Genomic DNA, 24,404 nt, shown 5'->3' with positions numbered 1-24,404 from the left:
TCTACAAGCTGATCCTCACCAAGGGTGTCCCCCATCAAACACAAGAGGAAGAAAGATCCTCTCCTTGAGACAACCCATCAGGCAAGCGCCTTCAACTAAAGACAAGATGCTCTCAAAGATCCCGGCTCTGCTTTTCACTTAGCTTTGCTACATTATAGCCTTTTTAAGGTCTCTCCATGTTGCCGGCCTCAGGGATGGTTTGGCTTGGATAAAATGTCCTTCATTCTTTTAGAACTATCAACATTATCTTCAGGTTACAACCATGCCAGAGCAAAACATCCCAAAATCCATCTATTTCCAGGTCCTAGGGAACATATGTCTAAATGAATTTACTTCACGGCTATACCCTCTCATTCCAGAGAGTATGATGTGGCTGAGGGCTGCATATTGAGAAGCCTTGGCTAACAACTACCCACCTAGAGAGTATTAAAGAGTAACTGCGTATCAGCCTCTTTCTCTCAGCCTTGGACTAGTAATTCTTGAGATAGAGATATGAGAGCAATCCAGTTGTCCAGTGTTTTGGCAACCTAGTGATTAATCACCAGGGCATCAAAGCAACCCTCATCTGCTTTCTCAAGGATAGCAGGGCCCTCTTGTCATCAAGCTTTACTTCCTATAGACACCATCTGCAACCGAGCTTCGAAATGTTATCAGCAAAAGCAACAGTCTCAGGATATGAGGGAAGAGAACGAAGAAGCGAAGGTTAACCAGTTAAAGAATCTCTTGTACCCCACACAACGTAAATTAAAAGCTCCTTTCATAGCTTTTAGCAATGAGAAAGTTATTTTGCTTTCTCCTTCACCTCTCACCCCATTAAGTTGAGGATCTGGAATAGACATTTGTCTCCTGAATTTCTTCTCACTACCCTTCAAAACTACTAAGCAGCAATAACTCTAAATACCCTGCAGGGTTAATCAATCAATCTCTCTGGCAGGACTAAAGCATGTGAGTTGGGTAGTGAGCTGGGAGAAGAGAGAAAAATAGGAAATGAAAGGAAGTGGGTGGACAGGAGATGGAGAGAGAGCTGCACATGGTGAGGAGTGGTAGAGTACCACCAGTAATTCCTTTAGGTGTCATACCTCCCCCAACTGGCTTGGAGTATACTCTCACTTGAGAGTATTCCTAAGGCTATATAGGAACACTAGAAATGCCACACCTGGACAGTAAAATTAACCAAAGTGTCCAGGAATGCTCACCTTGCCTCTCAGGACAACCAGAAGACTCAGCAGTTCCATTTCTCCCTTGGAATGTTTGAATATTTACTCACTTGAGGAACTCCCCACTTCCATTCCACCTAGCCGTTCAGGATGACTAAGTTGTGAACAGAGAAGTAACTCAATACCAAAAAAAAAAAGTCAAGCTATTGGGCAGTCTTTAGCAACAATGTAAATCCCAGTTCAGCACAAAGAATATTAACTGTCAACTTCCTTGAGGCATTAACCTTACCACACAGTTAAGGATGCCTGTCTAGGAAAAGATAGTGCCCAAGAAATTTAGGTACTGAACAGTATGGTTTCTACTTAGAAATAGCCTTGAGTGTGATAGAGAAAAAAGTCCAGGTTAGTTAGGTCCTCAACTTTCAGGCCCAGAATTGAAGACAGCCATTGCTATGAAGTGGAAACAATATTCTCTACTAGGTTGAAGTTCACACTTCTAGTCATGAACTTGCAGTACATAAAGATCAAAAACGAATTCCTTTTCTCTGGAGGCTAACAAGAAACACAGGACTCCAGGAACTGGAACAATCTTGAGCTCTCCATTCTCCTTCTGGGTAAAGACATGACAGCCCACAGGCAAGGAAACATCTTACTTAAACTGTGGGGATTCAAAACAAGCTGGCAACCCTCATGATCACGTTTTTGAATTGGATTTCTTCCTAATTTCCTTGTTCTGGTGTACCCCTTAACCTTGTATGATTGCTTACCCCACTCACAACTTCCTGATACCTGTCTCCCCTCTTCCTGTCTCCTGATGCTTTTTTTTTTTCTGTCCTCTGCCTACTTATGTCATAACTAGCAGGAATGTAGCACATATTACAAGGGAAAGTTTAGTCCCCAGTGTCCTAAACCATGAAAGGGAAGGGAAAGCAATCTTCTCCTCATGTGGAGACAGGAAAAGATTTTGGAAATAATAGGAATTTTACCCTTATAAATAACTTTGACTTACTTCCTGGATTGGCAATGTATCAGGAAATCTCAACAGAACTAGCAACACTAATCCATCCCCATGCTGGCCCTACTCAAGGTACATAGGAGCTGGCGTGAGGGTGAGGGTTTCTGATTTAAGAGACTATTTTTTTTTGGGGGGTCTAAACAGCTTCTTACCAACTTCTCTTGATGACAGTTGAGCTCAAACCCACTTACCTCTCCTTTCAGGAGGAGTCAGGGTACATGAAGCTCAACTCTTTTGATGGCCTGGCACCATCATTACTTTTGTGCAACTGTTTTTTACTTTAGAAAATCACATCTTATGATTTCCCCCAATTCTTTATTCTCTAGTTCCTAGTCTAGTGTTTTGAAGCACCTCTTCAAATCCTGAGAACTTTTTTTTTTTTTTTTGGTAATTTACGAGTCTACAGAGATTCTGAGACAAAGAACCCCTAGGATAAAGTGGAGGAGAAATGCTCTTTATACATATAATTAGATCTGCTCAAAGGGTACAGATTAAGAAGTAAATGCAATGGAGCAAAAGTGGTATAGTAACAGGAAATATTTAATTTTCCAATCTCCACTTTCCATTTTTATAAACTGAAAGAAAAAATTTAATATATTACAAAATATCTATACATAGACAAGGTAAACCCGATGGGGGGCAAAAACAAGAGAGAGAAAGGAATACAGTGTCAGGAACCTAAATCAGGGAGAATGAGGTGGCAACTGACACTTTTCTGATGCAGCATTCTCTCTCAAAACCTGCTGGTAACCATTTTAGTACTGTAACTATATATGCATATTATACACACACACACACACACACACACACACACACACACACAGGTGGCTGGGTGATGTCTATGGCATAAGCTAACAGAAATCCTACTTACAATTCGTGCTAACTGCCCTGCTTTTAAACGTATAGATCTGATGTTTTCAAATCCTTATCGTTCCCGTGGACAGTTGAAGGAAAAAACTAAAGAAACTGGGTCAAATTTGTTTTCAAAACATAAAAATGATCATGGTCCGGCTTCCCTGGCGGCGCAGTGGTTGGGAGTCTGCCTGCTAATGCAGGGGACGCGGGTTCTGGCCCTGGTCTGGGAGGATCCCACATGCCGCGGAGCAACTGGGCCCGTGAGCCACAACTACTGAGCCTGCGCGTCTGGAGCCTGTGCTCCGCAGCGAGAGAGACCGCGATGAAGTGTGGCCCCAGCTTGCCACAACTAGAGAAAGCCCTCGCACAGAAACGAAGACCCAACACAGCCAAAAATAAATAAATAAAAATTAAAAAAAAAAAAATGCAATTGATGTTAAAAAAAAAAAAAATGATCATGGTCAAACCAGTTTTGCCTCTCATTCGTGAACAGAATCAGACTTCTCATCTATTCAAAATAATGTATTTAATGGACAATATCTCCCATGGTTCAGTAATTAAAACCAAAACCACTTCTGAATATAATTAATTCGGTTTGTAATTTTCTAATAGCCAAGCAGAAATTCTGCCAAACCTGTACTTCCATCACGTTTATAGATAACATAGCTGAAAAATTAGCAAATACCTTTTCTTCCTCCAGACAGATTACAGGTTGTTTCTTTGTCCTTCCGCCTTTAGAAATAGTCCAAAAATTTTTTTTTCTTTTTAAAGGTTAGACTCCCAAAATGGGGGTGGGGGTTGAGATGGGATCATACATACACACACACACACACACACACACACACACACACACACACACTCACCCCCTTCCCTAGTAGTAGGGATGGGGGAATGGAGACTTAAGTATATTATTTAGAGTATTTGGCATAATTAAAAATAAGGGGTGGAGAGGGAAAAACACTATTGATGACTGCTGATAACCAAAATACAATTAAAATATATAGAGAATTTTATTCATATTTGATGGGAAACCAATTTTTCTCACTGGATACTTTTGAAAGTATCACAGGCTTAAGTTCTTTAATCAAAAATGGGAGAGCAGGGCTCAATGACTCTAATTCAAATATTCTAAAATACAAAGGCCCATGTCTGAGGACTAAGAAGTCAACAGACAAAAGGTTCAGATGAACTTTAATGCAATTTACCAATAGCATGTCAGTGAGCCTAGCAAATCTAATTGGACACACTGGTATAAAAAGCCATCAATGCCAAAATGGCTAGAAGGTTCTCTTTTTAATCAATGTTTGGCCCTGAGGGCAAGGCCAGACCAAAACCCAGAGAATAATAAAGAAATACACACACCGGATATCTGCCTATTTCAGTAACAGGGGAAAATAGTCTTCATGTAAGTATCAGAAGAGGGTTCTTCTTTCATTTCTTTAAAGTTTTTTTTTTTGTTCTTTTTATTTTTTAATTAACGCACCTCTCTCTTACAAGTAGTGTTTATTTTTTAATATAAGAACTTGGCATTGAAACATGAAACTTTACTTGAGGTCTGTAAACTATTCTCCAAGATGCTGAAACATATTTGCCTTTTCTTTGTAAAACGGGACTAACCTATGTTTCACAAAGGTCTAGGTCTGTGCAGATAATTTATTTAAATGTATATGTTTTAAAAACACATTATATGCTGGTACTCACACAAAACTGGAAGCCAGAATGAGAAACCTCCCAGGTTATCCCACCCTGAAAGCCTTTCCCTCTTCCATTTTCTGTTTATAATAAGGCAAAATTCTTGCCATGAAGTCATAATTTAACCCCTTTTACCAAAACCAAAATCAAACCTCTCTGGAGGAAAATCCCTAAAAGAATTGGCAGGATATACATGCTGAGATGTGTATATGTCAATACTGTTCTTTCTTATGGTCTGCTCTTTTAAAATTATTTTTTTAAAAAAAGGTCTCAGGTAGTGATACATCTTCAGAAAAATATCCACCCTCAACTAAGTTACATTTCCATGTATTTTCAGGATGTATTTTTTTCTCTTTGACAATATTACAATGCTCTGTTTCAAAGGTTTTTCTTGACATAAAAATATATGCGTAAACAGTATGTATGCTAACTGATCTTAGTAGCCCTCCATGTATGGAGGCATCATCTGCTACCCTAGCTCAGCAGCAATGTCCTAGGCTGGTTGCATCTACAAATCAACTTCACCATCAGAACGTGGTTTTAAAAAAACCAAAAAACATTTTAGAATTGAAGATTTACAGAGAACAATATAGGAGTTTGAATTTCCTTTCCTTTATTTCAAAAAAAGTAAAGAATTATCCCAGGTTTTTGGGCATCTCAACAATTAATTTTTTCCAAACAAATGCCTCAAAAAAGAGAGAGACAGAGAGAGCGAGTGAAAGAGAAACTATAAAGATGGGGTAAAAAAGGTAATAGATGGGGTAAAGTCTACCTACTTGCCCAAGAATGCCACTTTCTACAACCTGCTTCATGTGCAGGGAGAGACGGGGCATGTCTTTTCTCAAAGTGGAGCAAACTTTAAGGACAAGCAATTTATTTGGAAAAAAGGTATGTTCAAGATGCTCAATGGGGTAAAAAAAGAGTTCACTTGAAAGCAAAAATGTGAGATGGTGGAGAGGAAGGAAACATTTATTTAAATCAGCCAGTCACTCTGTTTCCCTTATAGCAAAAGCCTAAGAGCAGCTCAAATTTTGTGAACACTATTCTCTTAAAAAAACAAAAACAAAACAAAACACAAAACTTTAAAAACCTAAAGAGAGCCTCTCCTGAACCATCTCAAAATTGAAACTGTTTCCTTTTTCTTCTGCTCAAGAAGTACAGGCAATGAACTAATTAAACATTTACTTTTCAATTTAATGACCCTCTCTGTATTCTCTACTTATATTTACTAGGTAGAGCTGAAGTAAATGTTCTGGCTATAGCCCATCCAGGGGGAACTGGTGCCAACATCACTATTTTATAAGTCGCTTGCTAGTAGCAAGTGAGCAAGAAATACAACAGACAGCTTTGCAGTAGCCAAATGCAGATGATTACCTCGCTCTGGCAAATGATTTCATTAACGTTTCAGAGGACTGGGTGGAAGGATGGATAGGGAAGGACTCTTTCAGGACTCTGAAGTCTCTGGGTTAGTAAGGAACTCCTCTCCCTCTTCCCCCTCTTGGAGGGACTCTTGTAGGCCCCCGATAGAGTTTTCCATAAGCAGAAGACTGAGCTGGGGCCCCCCAGTTAAGGCCTGCTCCTGAGCCGCTGGCCCCAGTGGTTCCTGGCCCCAGCTCCCCATAGTTTTGCAATTTGGTCTCTGCATGTACCACAGAGTTGCTGCTTCCCTCAGCCTTCAGGAATGGTTGCCCGACCACTGAGTGTAATGCTAAGGGGACCCTGGCAAAACGGAGGTCCTGGTCCCCTGGGAACTGCACTGACCCTGTGCCCTGGTAACTGCTAGACTCCCCAAGGTGGCTCACAGAGCCCGAGAAGGTCCTGTTCTTCACCAGGGTCTGGGCCAAGGATTCTGTCAAGGCTGGACCAGAGTGGCGTTCATCAGTGTCAGTGGCACTGAACCCTGTTTCAGGCCCATCATTGTTTCCATAAGTCCTGTTGGGATGGGGTCGGGTGGAGTAATCCATTGGTCTCAAGGCCTGGTGCTCATGTGGCAGGTGGCCAGGAGGCTCTGCTTCAGGCTGGGATAAAAGTTGCAGCAAGGCGGCTGTCACGGCTGGGTTCAACTCCTGGGGGGCGCTGGAAAGATCGCCTTCAACCAGAGGGGGTGGAGGTGGCGGCGGTGGAGGTCCGGGGGGCTCAGGGGGCCTCTTCTCTGGTGGAAGAATGTGAGGAGGACATGCTGTGGAAGGGTTACTTCTTTTAAACACCATCTTAAAAATCACATGTGACTATAAACACAAACACACACACACACACAGACACACACACACACACACAGCCCAACATAAACAAATATCAATACAAGTAACCAAATATATATAAAGAATAAAACCTTGGGATCAGGAAATCGCAATTTATAAATAAAATCAAGTGATGAAAAGTAAAACAGTTGCATTCTGGATCTAACAGCTGGTGTAAAAAGATCATATATTTCAAATGATTGTCCTGCTTTTTGTCTGAGATTTCCTCCATTTCCTTCCTTAAGGAATTGTTCTAATATGTAGGCTGTTGGTAGCCTCCCCGCCCCTTTTTTGCTGTTGGATCAAAACATTAATGAAAATTAGAAAGAAGGAAGATGAGAGGGAACAATACAAATGCTGTGGTCACATATCTAGGACATAATCTTGCTGTACAATAGGAGACCTTGTATGGACTTAGCTAACACATTTTACAGAACGTTTGATGATATAAGGTTAACACATAAAACAGAACTAAAAGAATATACAGGAGAGGTGAAATAAAGTAAAAACCTTCCATTACCGTCATGTATAAATTATACACTTGCTTCTCCCAACTTGAGTCCCTTTTCCCCATAATCACATTCTGGAGAATAGGATATTAACCACCATACTGTCATTCAGTTTCCTTTGTTACAGTAATTATAAAAAATCACTATAGCAATGTCATGCAGAATGGGATGTTGATAAACATCTGTTTATCTTGGAGACAGTGACAAGAAACGAGTATTTAGAAATGTATTGAACTAATACTACACTCTGTCTTTCCAAAGATCTTACTAGAACCACTCCCTAAAGTTTTTGTCACCCACTGCTGGATTACTTTGCCTAACCATGGCAATCATTGTCTGATAACTCCTGCCAAGGCAAGAGACTAGAAATGTACAACAGCGTGAGTTTGAGGACACACAAAACCAAGTACAATCAGAACTGTGACTTCAGAGAGTTGGGAGTCATCCTGCTGAAGAAAAGACTTAAAGTTTTGGGATATCTTCCAAATGATTGATTTTTCTGTTCCCTATGGAAGCATATTTTTAAATGTCCATATAATCAATTCTTTATTATTATCTGAGATAGTGATATAAAGTCATTACTCAGGCAAGCCAAAAGTAGTTTTTATAGTTATCATTAGGTATTTTGGTTGTATATTTACCACAATTATATTTTGCAAAAACAATCAGGAAAGCAAGCATGCCCTTAGCGTGCAGATGAAAGTACTCTGAAAACACTACGAAACTGTTGAGCAGTAGGAGGATAAGGTCGGTGTGTAACATACAAGTAGGGTGACCAAGAGTCCCAATGTACCTGGGACTGAGGGGGTTCCCAGGTTGCTAACTTTCAGTTTTAAAACCAGGACAGTACAGGGACAAGGTGGTCATCCTATATACAATACGCACCCAAGTTACTTGTTAACAGACTGGCTGGTTGACTAGGTGGTAGAGAAAACTGAATTAAAGGACAAAAAAATTAGCTATAGAAAAGACTCACAACTTGAAAAGTAGACATCCAGAAAAAGGAGAGCTAACTGGACTACAAACATCTATAGATTTCAGAGCTTTTTGCCGTGAACACTACATATCTCACTACATAAGAACATCAATCACAGTACCAGTTATTTTTTAAAGTATTTTTGGTCTGTATATGAAATGGAACACCAGTTTTTTTGTTTTTTTGTTTGTTTGTTTTTTTAATACTAAGGGCAAACAACTTTAAAAATGCCTAACTGTAAAAATGGACAAAGCTACACTTATTTTCTTCCATCTATACTACTTTTCATATTTGCCTTTTATGTAAATAGCCTAGTTGTGTTTCAACAGAACTAATTCTTGAGCTCACATTCTTTCACATGTATGAGAGGATGAAAACTATTTCAAAATAGCAAAGGCAGATGGATTGTAAAGAACTATTAAAGGTTAATAAAATGTCTTAAGAGAATTAAAAATAAAGATCACATTAAAAAAACATACTGTTATAAGATTCAAAATATTAACAATATTGCCAATCCTTAACAGCCTGTACCAATGGCGGGAGGGATTAATGAAATACACAAATAACTTAAAACTTCATTTTACTCATTAGATTTCAACCAAAACCCTTTCCCAACGAGTACAGAATAGCTAAACAGTAGCCAAAGTGATAGATTTTTACCTTCTCTGGCTAACTCAGTCTGCCCTCTGGTGGAAGTGCTAATGAACACTAAAATGGCCAAATGAGAGGTAGCAGGGGAGAAACAAGAACACAGAGACATCGGAGAGACACCAATGGGATAATCCAAAAGTGACTGTAATCATTAGGAATGGCATTTCTACTCTCCTCTGAAAAGTAAATCCAACAATTTCTGGCCATGAGCCAGGCCTTAATTTTAGTTCAATTTCACCATTTGGCTGATAGCTTGTTGACTCAATTACTGGGTGAATTTCTTTCAAACACTATGCCATTGAACTTGAACAACTTCTTTCAGATATTTTGATTGTAGCTGAATTTTTTTTTTGGTTGGGGGGTGGGTGGTGGTGCAAGGGAGGAGGGTATGAGAGATGAGACAAAAAGGCCTACTTTAATTCTAGATTTGCTTTCTCTGTTATTCCACATCCTGGAGTCTCTTAAAAACAATTGGAACTGTTATGGCATAATAGCAAAGTGAACTACGAAACACATTAAAAAGAAACACATTAAGAAGGTACAGGAATTCTAGTTCTGCCTATGATTCCAGCAGTGGGACCATAGGCAGGCTTATTTAAACTCCCTGGATTGCAGTTTCCCTATCTATAAAGTAAGGGGGTAATTTTATTTATGTTACCTTCTGTTTTTTTTTTTAACTTTACATATGATAAATAGTTTATATATTTGACCTTGTACTAGTGGAAATAAGGCATATATTCTCCATACCAACCCATATGAAATGTGAGTACAAGAGCCTAAAAGTTGAAGGTTAGTGTACCCCATCAGACCTTGTACATCTTCTCATTCCCCAATTCATGGGGTCTTCATGGACAGCAAAAATTTCCAAGGAGTTGGAATCACTTTCAGATAAGTAAAGATTTTGCAAGTAAAGACTGTGAATCAGAATTCATTAGAAAATTTAAACTTCTTTTCCCTCTAATAAATTGTATGCTGTGGTCATGTGAGATCAAGGTATACATATTTTCTTTTATCAGATTTTTTTTTTTTTTAATATAATGCTCAATTCCTAATCTGGGGTCCATTTAGTTACCTCTTTCAGGAACACAGATTTAAAGGAATCATTTTTATATGCTATTTTTTGGAAAGGAAATGTACTTTGTTAATTATCTACTTAGAAATCTCAAATTATTCTTCAGGAGATTAACAATGATATCTTATTAGGGCTTTCTTGACTGTATGTTTCTGGCGAGACTGGTATCTAGCATCCACTATACTAGAGTACAATTGACTATTTGTACAATCTCATTAATGGTTTGTTTGGAAGGCAGATTTTCAAGTGCCAATACTAGTTGGCCACCACACACACAGTGGTTCAAGATGCATCACTAGCTACAGTTGTGGTTTCCTTGTGTGAGAACACAGGGACTTTACTTACCTACTCCCTAGGAAATGGAAAGATGGAAAAACAATCAGTATATGAAAGGTGCTTTAAGAAGCTTTGAGACTTAAATAAAAGAAGCTGGGTAAGAAATACATCACTTGGTGCTATGTTCTCCTGTAGACTAGGTGACAGAAAGACTGAAACCGAGGCCACTGATGTGAAAAAGAAAATGTTAGAGATTTTTAAGAGGATCAACAGCACCTGAGCTCAATGAGATTCATGACCGGTCTGTTTACCTGCTGCCTCCTCCTGTGGCATTGTGGGAGTTCTTCGGGGCCCCTGTGGCCCACTGTTCTTGTCACTGTTGTTTTCCTCCAGGTTGCCTGCTGGCTCCTGGGTTTTCATTAGTTGACTCAAGAGAACTGCCAACATATTCTGCATGTCAGCTGGTGTGCTTGAAGCTTCAGGGGTTGTCTGTTCTGCTGAAGGTTGGACCACTGGGGCAGGGGGTGCCTCCTTCAAAGATTCCTCTGGGGCCGTGGGCTCTGAGTCCTGCTGTTGGGGAGTGGCTTCTGTTAGGGCACTGATGGATTGGTTCAGGGCCTCCAGCTGCTGCTGTATCTCTGGATTGGAGTGGATGTTAAGCAGCTGCGCCATTTGAGGAATACTTAGGTCGGTTTGGCTCTGCAGCAGGTTCAATAACACTGCCAATTCACTTTGATTCAACTGCTGTGTGATGTCACCGAGGCCTGTGGAGAGACAGTGGAGCCAATATAAGAGGATGAGGCAAGGCAAGGACCTTTGCCTTCTTCAACTGGCAATAGCAACTTACAATATCCAATGAATGAAGTTTCATTTTGAATGTCTCATTTTTCGTGCCTCCAACTGTCATGACACATTTGTTATTCTTTATATTTTCACTTAAAAATACAGGGACTAATTAAAACATCTCTGTATTGTGAGTAAAAGTGACTTCATTTTATCTATATTCTTCAAGGTCAGTGATTTTCAACCCTTACTGTACATCAGAATAGGAGAGGTTTTTTTTTGTTTGTTTTTTGTTTTTTTAATATCTTTATTATGAGTATAATTGCTTTACAATGAGAATAGGAGAGATTTTAAAATTCAGAAGCCTCAGGTCCCATCCCTAGAGACCTGGCAATTGTTTGCAGGTGTTTACATTTAAAGCTTTTTAGATGATTCTAATATGCAGCCAGCACTGAAAACCACTGTTTTAAGTGGACAAGGAAGGAAAAATGAGCCAAGGAAGGAATAGCTGTAGCTCAGAAAAAATGGTTGCACCACAGGAGAGCTACCTCGTTGTTTATAATAATTCATTATTACACAGTTTTTGATATATTTAGATCAAATAACAGTCTACAGAACTAACTACATTTAGCAATTGTGACTTAACATGATTAAATTCTAAGAAGGTCTTAACAAATCTAACATAAACAGGGCTCCAGTTATGTTAGGGAGCCATGGGTAAACTAATCTTAAATTAAAACACACACACAAACAAACACACACACACACACACACACACACCCTTGCACTTGACCTTTAAAATCTGCCACGTGCTTAGTAAAAGCACAACGGCTCTATCCCAGCACTGACCTATTGCATCCCCAGCCCCAGGCTCCACCTTGCCAGGAGCAGGCTGAGGTGGTGCTGGGCTGCTGTTCTTCACAGGCTCAGCACTTGTCCCTGAGATAGTTTCTTTTCGAGAGGCTTTGGGTGGAGGTGGCTCTTCTACCAAAACACCGCTTTGTCGCTGCCGTCGCCGTTTCTTACTCCATAATTCATGGCAATCCTGCCAGTGGGGGAGGCTGGAAAAAGACAAAAGAAATGTGTGTGGGAATGCAGTAGTGAGTGAATGGAGGAACAAGAGATTAAAATGGGAAGGCAGGGGGTTCCCTGGTGGCGCAGTGGTTAAGAATCCGCCTGCCAATGCAGGGGACACGCTGGGTTCGATCCCTAGTCCGGGAAGATTCCACATGCCGCGAAGCAACTAAGCCCATGTGACACAACTACTGAGCCTGCGCTGTAGAACCCGCAAGCCACAACTACTGAAGTCCGTGCACCTAGAGCCTGTGCTCCGCAACAAGAGGAGCCACCACAATGAGCAGCCCACACACCGCAACAAAGAGTAGCCCCCGCTCCCTGCAACTAAAGAAAGCCCGCGCGCAGCAATGAAGACCCAACGCAGCCAAAAATAAATAAATAAATTTTTAAAAATAAATAAAATAAAATAAAATGGGAAGGCAAAGTGCAAGGGGAAATAGAAAGGATAAGGAAAATATAAAAATAACCAGAAAAGTTAGTAAACAGAGAGTAGCAGTGTAAATAGAATCATGGCATATGGTAGTCTGAGAAACTAAAAATCCAAAAGCCCAAAGAATTTCTTTCTACAGTGAGAAATGAAGATCTTGCTAATACCAGAGACACACTTGCTATATAAATGCCCATATTCCAGTCAAACAGTTAAGTTTTATAACTGTTCTTGCTTGGCATAACAAAAATAAAGGAGACCTTTACTGGTCAAGTTTCAGTTGGGAATAAATAGAACAGAGGTGACTGCCTTGTTAATATCTACAAAAAGTCCAGGCAAGGTGGTAATTTAAATCTTGGAACCACAAGAGCATATCATGATTAAATCACCTCTGTGTAAAATCGATTTATGTATTACTTGGTCTGTAAGGACCAAAAAACTGGTTCTTTCTTCTTTCTGCCCACTGAATTTCATGACTGGATATTTTCATTTGTGAGGTTTATTAGTATATTTTAATATATTTCCAGACTTTCCTATACTCAATAAATTCCAGTAAGTCAAACCTTACCACAATAAAGATTATCATAGCCAAAATTTCTCTATAACAAGTTTCCAATTTTTACTAAAAAGCTTACATATTTCAATCACATTCAATGTATCAAAATTCAAACACAATAAATGAATTCGAACATTTCTTTGGATTATCAGATTTGTAGATATTACCTGTTTGTGTACTAACATCTCATACATTTAAGATACACAGTACTTCTATAAGAAAGAAATGCCCAAAAACTCTGACATGAAAGCTATAATGCTGTCAGTGAGAGTCAAAGATTTTTATCTATCAGAATGTGAGATGTGAGTGTAGAACCTCTGAGGATCTCATACAATACAGGAAATTAATAAGATTCTGATGGAAGAAAGACACATTCATAGACCATATTTTCTATATCAAAATTCAGGACATATGGCTTGATAGTGAGACAAACTATTTAAAATTAGAACTGTCCTTGCACGTGTGGGATAACATGGTCACCGCAGATATAGGGAATTAAGAAAGATGAAATGGTTAACAGCAAAAATTAGAAGGAATACTTCCAAAGAGATTATATAGAGCAATATGCTGGGGATCCAGGGACAAAAGAAGATAGCACGAGTCCAGTTAGAACAAATATCATATCTAAATCTATCCTTTAAGAAAAAAACATAAAGCAATAAACTTCTTATCAACCATAATACTCAAGGACACCTCTCTATTTGGTTGGCCACTGCAGTTCCTTTTTCAAAAAACCTATTATTTTGAGTTTCTCATCTCCTGAAGCCTCGGGAAGGTTTAGGGTCACTACATGGTCACCAGCACTTACTCTGGAGGATCCATTTTGCTGAGCTCGACATCTTTAAGGAAGTCACTCTGTAGGGTCTGCTCAGCTGTACAACGTTTGCTAGGATCTAACGTCAGCATGTGGTCCAGTAAATCAAGTGCTGCTGAAGGAATGCTGTGAAAAGGAAGAGAGAAAGAATGAGTTCACAATGACCCCACAGTTCTTAAACCGATAACCTTATGTCAAAGGTCTCTGAATTTCCAGCTCCATGTAAAACTATGGGAAGGGAGTTGGAACCTGGCTAAACAAGCAAGCAGATTTACTCCCACAATGGATTCAAGAAATGCAATAGTAATACAGGTAGAAAACATGAAGCCAGCAGTTTCATTCTCTTTTTGTTTTAGGAAGATCAAAAGGACTATGAGAAAACTTATATATCATTCAAAATAAAATGGTTTTCTATCAGCTAAAGCCTCCATATGAGAAAATTACAAAAGGGCTATGATAAAACTCATACTGCTCAAAAATAAAATGTTTTCCTATGGTGTGTTTTCATAATAAACTGGGACAGCACTAACTCCTTAGGATAGGAAAAAGTCAAGTCCAAACAACAGCCAAACACGGAAACTAGATGTACATATCTGTCAAACTCACAAAGAGAATTCTTCTCGTAGGCGCCTTCTATATTGCTTCTTCGGTTTCATTGTATTGAAGTAGGGCAGCTTGATAACATCAGGCCACACAGCTGGACAAGGGCTACCACAGAGTCGACTGAAAACAAAGCAAGAACAAGGAAGTGAGTGAGTCAGCATCATAAATTCTGGAGATCCTAGAAGCAGAAATTATTACCTCCTCAGGTCTGGGGGATCTTGGCTTATTAAGTTAAAAGGCATGCAGAGAGGTAAAACCTGACTGCACTGCTTTAAGGACAGAAGGAACAGGACAGAAAGACTGGTTACACGATGGTGAAGAGAAAATACTGGCACAATAGTCCAAAATGATCCACAGATTTGGTTTTGTAAAACATGTTCTTAATCCTCCACATAGGTTTCAACTACCAATTTTGTTCTGTTCAGTTAGTATTAATTTCAAAGAGCTGAGCTGGTCCTATAATGTCCCTCAAAGGGAAAACTAGCAGAAGAGAGCCTAAGACTGGAATTTTGATGGAAAACTGAATTTACTGCATAACACATGAGTTACACACCACCTTTAAAAAAAAGTCTACATTAGCCTGTCGTATTCTTCCCCTTAATCTTACTGAAGAGAAATAAAACAAAAAACAAAACTCAAATTCGATCCCAACCCCAGACTTTCCCAAAATCCTCTATTACAGGCTCCCTTTTATAATTATCTGTTTACCTGATGCATCACTTACTAAACTCTGAGTTCTTTGAAGGCAGGGACCTATCTTATTTATCTCTGAATCCTATAGTTTAACAGAGATAGGAATTTGTTATAGAACAGGCTCAACGAATGTTTGCTGGATAAAGTTGATCTTAATCTAACCTAAGTAAGAATGGAACAGCTATCCTGAAAACAGCATGCTTTTATATGAAGAACTAATAAAAAAAAAATGCAAAGAAAGACCTAAGAACTAGGTGGAATACAACTTCTTTCCATATACAACCCATGACAAAATATATGGTAAACCTGATTGAGTGAAGAGAAACTTACGTAGACATAAGGAGCATAAACTCACTTAGCAGAATGACTGAAAAGTGTTAGAAATTAGAGGATGAGATTACCTATCACCCCTGGGCACTCAGAGCACATGCACAGCTGTACCTGATCAGTTCTAGCTGAGCCAGTTCCAGATTGGCTTGAAAAATTGGCTTCTTTGTGAACAGTTCCCCAAGGATGCATCTAGAAAGAATAAAATTGAGAGGTCAGAAGAGAAATTCCTGGAGCCTATTTAAAGTGTGTCTCAATAAACTTTTATACTATATCAGACTGTATCTGATATACTAAATAAGCCCAAAACTCAGGGTCTGAGTTTCATAAAAGAAAATATTTCTTGCAGTGAAAATAGTACAAAGGATTTAGATTTGCTGGTAGATCAAACTTTTGCCACCTATAAAGGACAGTCTATAAGCAGAAAAAAGGAGTCAAGAAGCCTTTTCTATCAATTCCACTGTAAATTTAGGAAATAACTAAACACTAAAAAACACACACTTCAATTTTACAAAGATGCTCAGCAGTTTCAATAAAAAGAATATTAGCCTTTTTCATTCATCTGCTCTGCAGAATGTACACTATGTACATGTACAGCCCTCTTGGCACTGTATTTGTAAAGAAAAGTTTATTGTCATCAGTCAGGATCAGTTTCAATAGGACTTTCAAACATATTATGCGTAAACACTTTTACCATTTTGAAAAGGCCTTTCAAAACTATATTGACATATTTACCCAGTCTCCAAGTATCTCTCCACAAATTACTTATTAATTACAAAAGGAAAACTGCTAACTATTTAGTGTGGAAAAAAGACAACACCTTAACCAAGTGACCAAAATTAACATCATCAGTAAGAGGCAAACAGGGTTCATGTAAATACAAATGTAATACCTTAAAAAAAAACACTTATGAAATAAAAAAGAATGAAATTCTGCCATTTGCAACAACATGGATGGACCTAGAGGGTATTATGCTTAGTGAAATAAGTCAGATAGAGAAAGACAAATACTGTATATTATCATTAATATGTAGAATCTAAAAAACAAAACAAATGAATGAATATAACAAAACAGAAATAGACTCACAGATAGAGGGAAAAAACTAGTGGTTACCAGTGGGGAGAGGGACTTGGAGAAGGGCAAGATAGGGGTAGGGGATTAAGGGCTACAAACTACTATGTATAAAACAAGTAAGCTACAAGGATACATTGTACAGTACAGGGAATATAGTCAATATTTTATAGTAACTTTAAATGAAACATAATGTACAAAAATTCTGAATCCCTATGTTGTACACCTGAAACTAATATTATAAATCAACTAAACTTAAAAAAGAACACTTATGGAATATTCCAGCCAAAATCAAAACCAAAAAAAGGCTAAGGAACTGTTCCAGATTAAAGAATGAAAACTAAATGTAGTATATGATAATGGACTGGATCCTCTATCAGGTGAAGTATTGTTTCCAGGACATTATGAGGGTACCGACAAAATCAGAGTATGGAATGTAGGTTAAAGTACTCTATTAAATACATTGTATCAATGTTAAATTCCCTGAATTTGATAATTATACTGTGATTATAAGAGAATATCTTTGTTCTTAGGAAATGTACATTAAATATTAAGAGGGAAAGGAGCATGATACATAGAACTACTTTCAAATAGTTCTGGAAAAACATACGTGGTATACATATATAAACGCACATTTTATTCTATGTATATATTGTACGTTGTATTATATATAAGTACATATGTATAATACATATACATACCACATAATATATACATATGTGAATATAAAAGGAAATGTGGCAAGATGTTAAAAATTAGTGAATCTAACACAAATGATCTCAAAATAATTAATGCTGAGTAAAAGATGCCATAGGGAAAAAAGAGCATATATAGTATGATTCTGTTTACATAAAATTCTAGAAATGGAAATCAATCTAAAGTGATAGAGAGCAGAACAGTGGTTGCCTGGGAATGGGATGGTATGGACAGTAAAGAGGGACTACAAAGGAGCACATGGAAAATTCTGGAGGTGACCTTGGTGACGGTTTCACTGGTGTATATAAATAATATATCAATACTTAAATTATATACTTTGAATATACGCAGTTTATTGTAAATCTCAATTGAAAGGTTAAAAAAAATCAGTGAACCTGGATAAAGGTTATACTAAAGTTCTTTGTACTATTCTAGCATCTTTTCTGTACATTTAAAATTATTTCAAAATAAATTTAAAACATGAAAAAAATTACACGAATACTCTATACTTTTTTGTATGCCTGAAATATTTTTTTTTTCAAAAAGTGGGGAAGAAAAAAGTGAACAACGAATCTCTTCTAACCTGTGCTCTGAAATGAGATTAATTTACAAATATTCCCCAAACCAATGTTTTCAGTCAGCCCTCTGTATCCATAGGTTCCTATCCACAGATTTAACCAACCATGGACTGAAAATATTTAGAAAAAAAATTCCAGAAAGTTCCAAAAAGCAAAACTTAAATTTGCCACACTGGCAACTACTTACACAGCATTTACATTGTATTTACAACTATTTATGCAGCATTTACAGTGTATTAGGTATTATAAGTAATCAGAAATGATTGAAAGTATACTGGAGGATATGTGGGAGGGTGTGTGTAGGTTATATGCAAACACTACACCATTTAATATAACAGAGTTGAGCATCCCCGCGTTTTGGATGCAGGGGGTCCCAGAACCAATCCTCCTGTGGATACAGAGGGACAACTGTTTATAGTTTAACTTTGAAATTCTTTAGCTTGACAAAATTTGAGAAAGCAAACAAATCCAGCTTTTAAAGTTATTAGCACACCTTTCTTTTAGCATTTGTTAACCTCAAATTCTTATTTCCAATATTCCCACAAACCTTATCCAAAGAAAGAAAAGCATAAGTAAAATTTAATTCTGTTTCTAATATTAACGGCCAAATCAAATTCCAAATACAGTGTTATCACAACATGTAGAATAAAACGCAGAAAGAACAAACCCTGATGAGTTTTCAGACTCTAGGTATAATGTGTTGTACTAGTTTTTCTGGTTTCTCCCGATTTTCAAACTGAACTGCTCCATCAATTAATTCTGTCAAGAACATCCCACAAAAATATCTTCAGAGAGACTACCATGGATCACCAAAGCAGTAAGTGCACATCAAAAGTCAAGCAAAATCTCAATTCAATGAGTCACTGAGCTTTAAAGAAAGTATAATTTTCTATAATTTTAATTTCCAATTGTGTTTTGTTTTATTTCAGTTTCCAGTCCTTTGGTGGAGAAGACATCATTATGTAATCAACACTTTGCTACTGCACTGATGTAGCAGGTTGCACAGAAATAGTACCAACAGAGCTATGAACTTTCCCTGTGCATCTTAATGGGGCATTAACTTTAGAGCCTGGTTGTGACAATTTAAATGCTAATACTGTTAGAGCAAATAGTCCAGAACACAAACACGCCCAGCTTGGTCAGTAAAATTTAACTAAAGCTTCATTTGAATTGGGTAGGTTACTACAGAAATCATGCTCTTTCTCCATCACCCTTTTGAATTTTGAAATAAAAGCCCTATACTGCTCCTTTTAAAGAATGACGTTAACAGAGGAGAGAAAGAATGGAAAAAAGTGATATGCTCCACTGGGAAGTATGTGTGTCAGAATCCTAAAGTATGGAGGTCAAGGTCAGTGTGCATGCATAACTCATACAGTGTAAGAAACAATTAACTAGGGGACTTCCCTGGTGGCTCAGTGGTTAAGAATCCGCCTGCCAATGCAGGGGACACAGGTTCGAGCCCTGGTCCGGGAAGATCCCACATGCCGCGGAGTCACTAAGCCCATGTGCCACAACTACTAAGCCTGCGCTCTAGAGACCGCAATCCACAACTACTGAAGCCCACGTGCCTAGAGCCCATGCTCCACAAGAGAAGCCACCGCAGTGAGAAGCCTGCGCACGGCAACAAAGAGTAGCCCCTGCTTGCCTCAACTAGAGAAAGGCCACGTGCAGCAACAAAGACCCAACGCAGCCAAAAATAAATTAATTAAATTAATTTATATATTAAAAAAAATGAAACAACTAACACAGCCCATTTAAAATGTCTATGCCCCTAACATACAAATTGTGGTCTCTAAGTATCGTTTTGTACTAAAAGGAACTAAGACTCCTTAGAGAAATGGCCAATTCCAGGTCTGTGGCAGGAAATGAACAGGATGAGCCTAGAACCAGAAAACAATGAAGGCTATCAAAGACTAATATGGTTGAGTCAAAAGGTCCCAAGAATTAACCTGCATAAACTCCCACTGACCAAAGACTGGACAGTTTGAAGAGGAATAAGGATGATAACTACAATGAATTAAAACATGTCAAATTTGTTTAAATCCATGAGTTCATAATGAAACTAAAAAACAAATCCCAAATAACTTCTCTTTGGTCATCTTTGGAGGATAATAGTAAGCCACCTCATTATTTTGAAAACTGGTAAATAAAATGAAAGAATTCAACCTTTAATTAAACCTTTTCAACTTTTTTTTTTTGGCTGTGCCATGAAGCTTGTGGAATCTTAGTTCCCCTTCCAGGGATCAAACCCAGGCCCTCAGGAGTGAAAGCATGGAGTCCTAACCACTGCACCACCAGGGAACTCCCTAATTAAACCTTTTCTGTATCATTTGTACCCAAAGTTAGCCAAATAGATAAACTATCTTTATTTCAAGAAAGAATAAAATGATTAGAATATCGTATCACAAAACAACCACAAATGGATTGATGGATGTGGATCATTAATAGCTAATAACATTTCAAAAAGAGACAACTACGTATTATGTAAAGTGGTGTGTATATGTGTAAATCTGCTCCGATAGGGATGAATATTTTATTAGACATTGTTTAGAACTGCTTGTATAAGAGGATAATAAAAAGTAGACTAATTTATAATGGATTTTTAAATTGTTTTTAAGTTCTCTACAGATAATGTATCCAGTTATTGCCTGTACTATGGGCAGAGGCTCCCACTGCTTCCTACCCCCAACTTTGATGCACAAGTGCCTATGTAATCTGTCAGAAGTACTCAAAACCACCTGTAAAATAGTTTCAGGGTCAGTGGGTGTTGGGAATCAAACCTGAATTCACCTACAATTTACAGGAAATAAAAAAAATAGAGAACCATGCTAAAAGATCACCATGAGAATGCAACCAGCAAAGTCCAGATTATGGGAAATTCTGTAGGACAAATGACCCAGTTTCTTCTAAAAAAATTATAAGAGGGGGGAAAAAAAACCTAAGAGAGATGGAGGGGGAGTCTATAATTAAAAGACTTGAGATAATCAATTACAATCTATGAGCCTTATTTGAATGTATTTGGATCCAAATTCAAAGTAAGCTTAAAAAAAAAAAGAAAGAAAATTGGGGAAATGTTAAAAAAAAAAAACTATGTGTCTGATATTAAGAAATATTCAACAGATTTCTTTGAAATCTGGCTAAAAGTTGATCCCCATCCTTTTGAACTTAAAGAAAAGCGGCAAAAAGCCAATGTAGAGATAAAACAGGATACAAATTCAACAGTATGTGAGTTACAAACAAAAGAACAGGTGAAAAAAGCCTTACCCACAGCTCCAAACATCTATCGCTGGCGTATAACGCTCCTCTCCCAGCAGAAGTTCTGGAGGTCGGTACCACAGAGTAATGACTTTGTTTGTATAAGGGCGGCTGAAATGTAAAACATAACCATGACATAAATTTACAATGGTTACAACAGTTTCTGATGAAAAATACTTGTACAATTAAATGCAAATTAAAATAGCTGCCAACTGGAGACAGGATCATTGAAACAGCTCCATAGCAACCTAAGAGTTCAAAAGTAAACTGGACAGAAGGGGATGAAGAAATAACTTCCATTCCAATTTGAGTTGATTTATTTCAGTCTAAGGCAGATTCAAGAATTTAGATAGAATTTACTGTCTAAAATCTAGGTGGTAACACATTTAGAAAATTAGGGAACTCTGAGAGTTATTGCAATTTGCAGAATACTAGCATATCCAAGAATGAAAAAGATTCTTTCCTATTTCCCACATGTAATTTTGTTGAATGACTCACCTCTCTTCAGAATTATAGAGCCGAGCAAGTCCAAAATCTGCTAGTTTGATTTGCCCACTGTAAAACAAAAATTAATTATTTTCATAAGTAACAACAGCAGCCTCCAAATTACACCTAAAAAGTCAAGTGCTAATTTAGGAGTTAAAGGAATTACAAAAATGAATTTTTAACCTCTGCTCTTTTAGTTCTACTCTTAATGATCACTCTGCCAGATTAAGCCTCTTTTGACGACTCCACTATACAAAGCCTTAGGGAGTTTTTTTTTGCACTACTACTGTATTTTTGGATTTGACTCCTTAACTAAATATTTCTTTTATTTCTTGGCAAACAACAGTGGCTAGAACCTGCTAGATTAAATACCTACTGTTGGGGAAAAAAGGAACGGGCTGTTTTAGATTAAGAGAGATTTAAGAGGCCTAACAACCAAATCCAATTCATAATCCTTGACTGATTCTGGTTTGAATAAACTAGCTATACAAAAGGCTTTTTTTTTTTTGGCCACGCCACGGGGCATTGGAGATCTTAGTTCCCCAGCCAGGGATTGAACCTGGGCCACAGCAGTAAAAGGGCCGAGTCCTAACCACTGGATCAAACGTAATGATATCTGTAAGTTACTTTAAAATACGTCAGGCAGAAAAATAAAAAGGGAGCAAATATAGCAAAATGTTAATTGTATATGTATTATTAATTATATTAGTGTCTCAACTTTTTCTTATAATTTGACATTTTTCATAACAAAAAGTAAACTGCAACAATTCTGTGGCTATAACAGATTTTTCAAACAGAGAACATACCTTCGATCTGAACAATTTTTATGATGAACAAGGCCCCTTCTACCAACAAACTGCCATCACTTCCTATACCATAAAGATACACAATTATGACTTTAGAGGGGTTCTCAGACGTTAATATGAAATAAGAATCACCTGGAAAGCTTGTTAAATGTTTTCTGGGCCCCATTGCCAGAGATGCTGATTCAGTAGGTCATGGTCCATGAATCCGCATTTGCAACAAGCCCACAGGTGATGCCAATGGTGCTGATCTGAGAACCACACTTTGAGAACCACTCCCTTAAAAGGATCACATCCACGTTTCATTCTGCTAAATATTCTGTCTTTGACAGTGATGTCAAGCAATATTTTAATAAAATGCAACATAAAATGTTGGGAAACTATTTAAAAACCATTATTAACTATTTTGGATTAACCATATTTATCTAAATTCTTGTGTAGTCTATTTATTCACATTTACAGCTTGCGTTACGTCTTGCGGAATGAAAAGCCAATTCACCTTTTTTAAGGGACTGGGGATATCTCAGGTGCCTGATAGCTCAGATCAAGCAGAAAAGTGAGGTAGAAGAGAAAAAAAAGGGCTCTTCTAGGAGGTGCTCCTCAAAGTCTGAGCAATGGGACAAAATATTAAAACAAAAAAGCTACTAGCAACTAAATTTTACATTAAATCAACTCTTACCATTCCTAGTAAAGATTATGGGCACCTTACCCACCTGTCCCAGACATCATCACATTTTAAGTTCGATTTATAAGCAAATTCTGAGAGAAGCAAAAAGGAAAGAAATAGCTGACTTGAGCCCTATACTGAGACAAAAAGCGTTCCTCAAATTTCTTGGCATCCTTACTTTGATCCCAAGACTCAAGGCAAGTCCTACTATGGTAGGACTGAAAGTTAAAATGGCAATAGATATACACTTATGGAAAATGAGGCTAGACCTAAACATCACCAGCACCTAGCATATTTCCTAATCCATCCCCCCCCCCACTCTCAGTAAATAACCTTTTTCATTGGAAACAGAAGCCATCAGGTGGGACCTATTTAACATATTTTTACCTATAAACTTATTTACACCTCTAACCTTGCTTTCTCCTTTCCCTTCAATTACAGAAAAAGTGCGTCAATCTCTTTTCTTATTCAAGGATAATCAGTATTACCACCTCTGGCCTTGACCCCATCTCCTTTAGAAATTCGTTTCTTTAAATTACTTTGGTTCTTTCTTGAATCTTCAACTTCCCCTTCTTTACTGATTTTCTTTTTGCTTAGCATTTAAATATGCTCAAACCTCTGCTTCTTTAATACAAAATTAATAAATACAAAAAACTGAAGTCACACCTACAATCACCTTCCCATTAATTGTGCTACCCACCCACTTACCCCACACTTTCACCACTGACCTTTTAATTTTCAGATTCTCTCCTTGGGTCTTAAAATCTACCTGCATCACCTGACATCTATGACCACTCATTTCTTAAACCTGCCTATTTTGCATTCATATTTCCTTATTTTCTTCCTATCTGTCTAATCAGCCCCTCGGGTTCCATCTTCTCACATCTTTTCTATGCTTGATAACTCCTGAATCTACACTGCTAGTTTGAAACTCCCATGTGACCATATGCCTATTCGACGTCACTACCCTGGATACATAACAGACATATCCAAAAGGGGTTTACTCTTCCCCCGACGCATCCTGCTGTTCCTTCTGTATTCCCTATATTGACCACTGTGCCACCCATCTAGATAGTTTCTTAGGACAGAAATCTTTGAGTTAAAGAACTTTGATTCATTCGCCAC

General features: G+C 37.9%; 1 protein-coding gene across 4 annotated transcripts in view; it reads right to left on the bottom strand.

The window, feature by feature from the left end:
* Window positions 1-3,445: 3,445 nt before the first annotated feature.
* CDK12 (cyclin dependent kinase 12) overlaps window positions 3,446-24,404 on the bottom strand; it is a 46,657-nt gene continuing 25,698 nt past the window's right edge. For 2 of the 4 annotated variants that reach the window (XM_082442356.1, XM_082442355.1), the window contains exons 7-14: window positions 21,822-21,878; window positions 21,333-21,434; window positions 15,838-15,915; window positions 14,707-14,823; window positions 14,095-14,226; window positions 12,076-12,287; window positions 10,755-11,207; window positions 3,446-6,898 (exon numbers count right to left, since the gene is read on the bottom strand). In XM_082442356.1, coding sequence (XP_082298482.1) covers window positions 6,186-6,898; window positions 10,755-11,207; window positions 12,076-12,287; window positions 14,095-14,226; window positions 14,707-14,823; window positions 15,838-15,915; window positions 21,333-21,434; window positions 21,822-21,878 — 1,864 coding nt within the window. In that variant the 3' untranslated portion in view covers window positions 3,446-6,185. Of the gene's footprint in view, window positions 6,899-7,057; window positions 7,254-10,754; window positions 11,208-12,075; window positions 12,288-14,094; window positions 14,227-14,706; window positions 14,824-15,837; window positions 15,916-21,332; window positions 21,435-21,821; window positions 21,879-24,404 lie in introns of those variants that run through there. The other 2 variants (XM_082442357.1, XM_082442358.1) reach the window with 2 other exon arrangements.

Source organism: Balaenoptera physalus, assembly GCF_965194825.1.
Source record: "Balaenoptera physalus genome assembly, chromosome: 20".
NCBI classification, from domain to species: Eukaryota; Metazoa; Chordata; class Mammalia; order Artiodactyla; family Balaenopteridae; genus Balaenoptera; species Balaenoptera physalus.
Note: the sequence above shows the minus strand (reverse complement) of the source record. Positions and strands in the feature narration are given on the sequence as shown.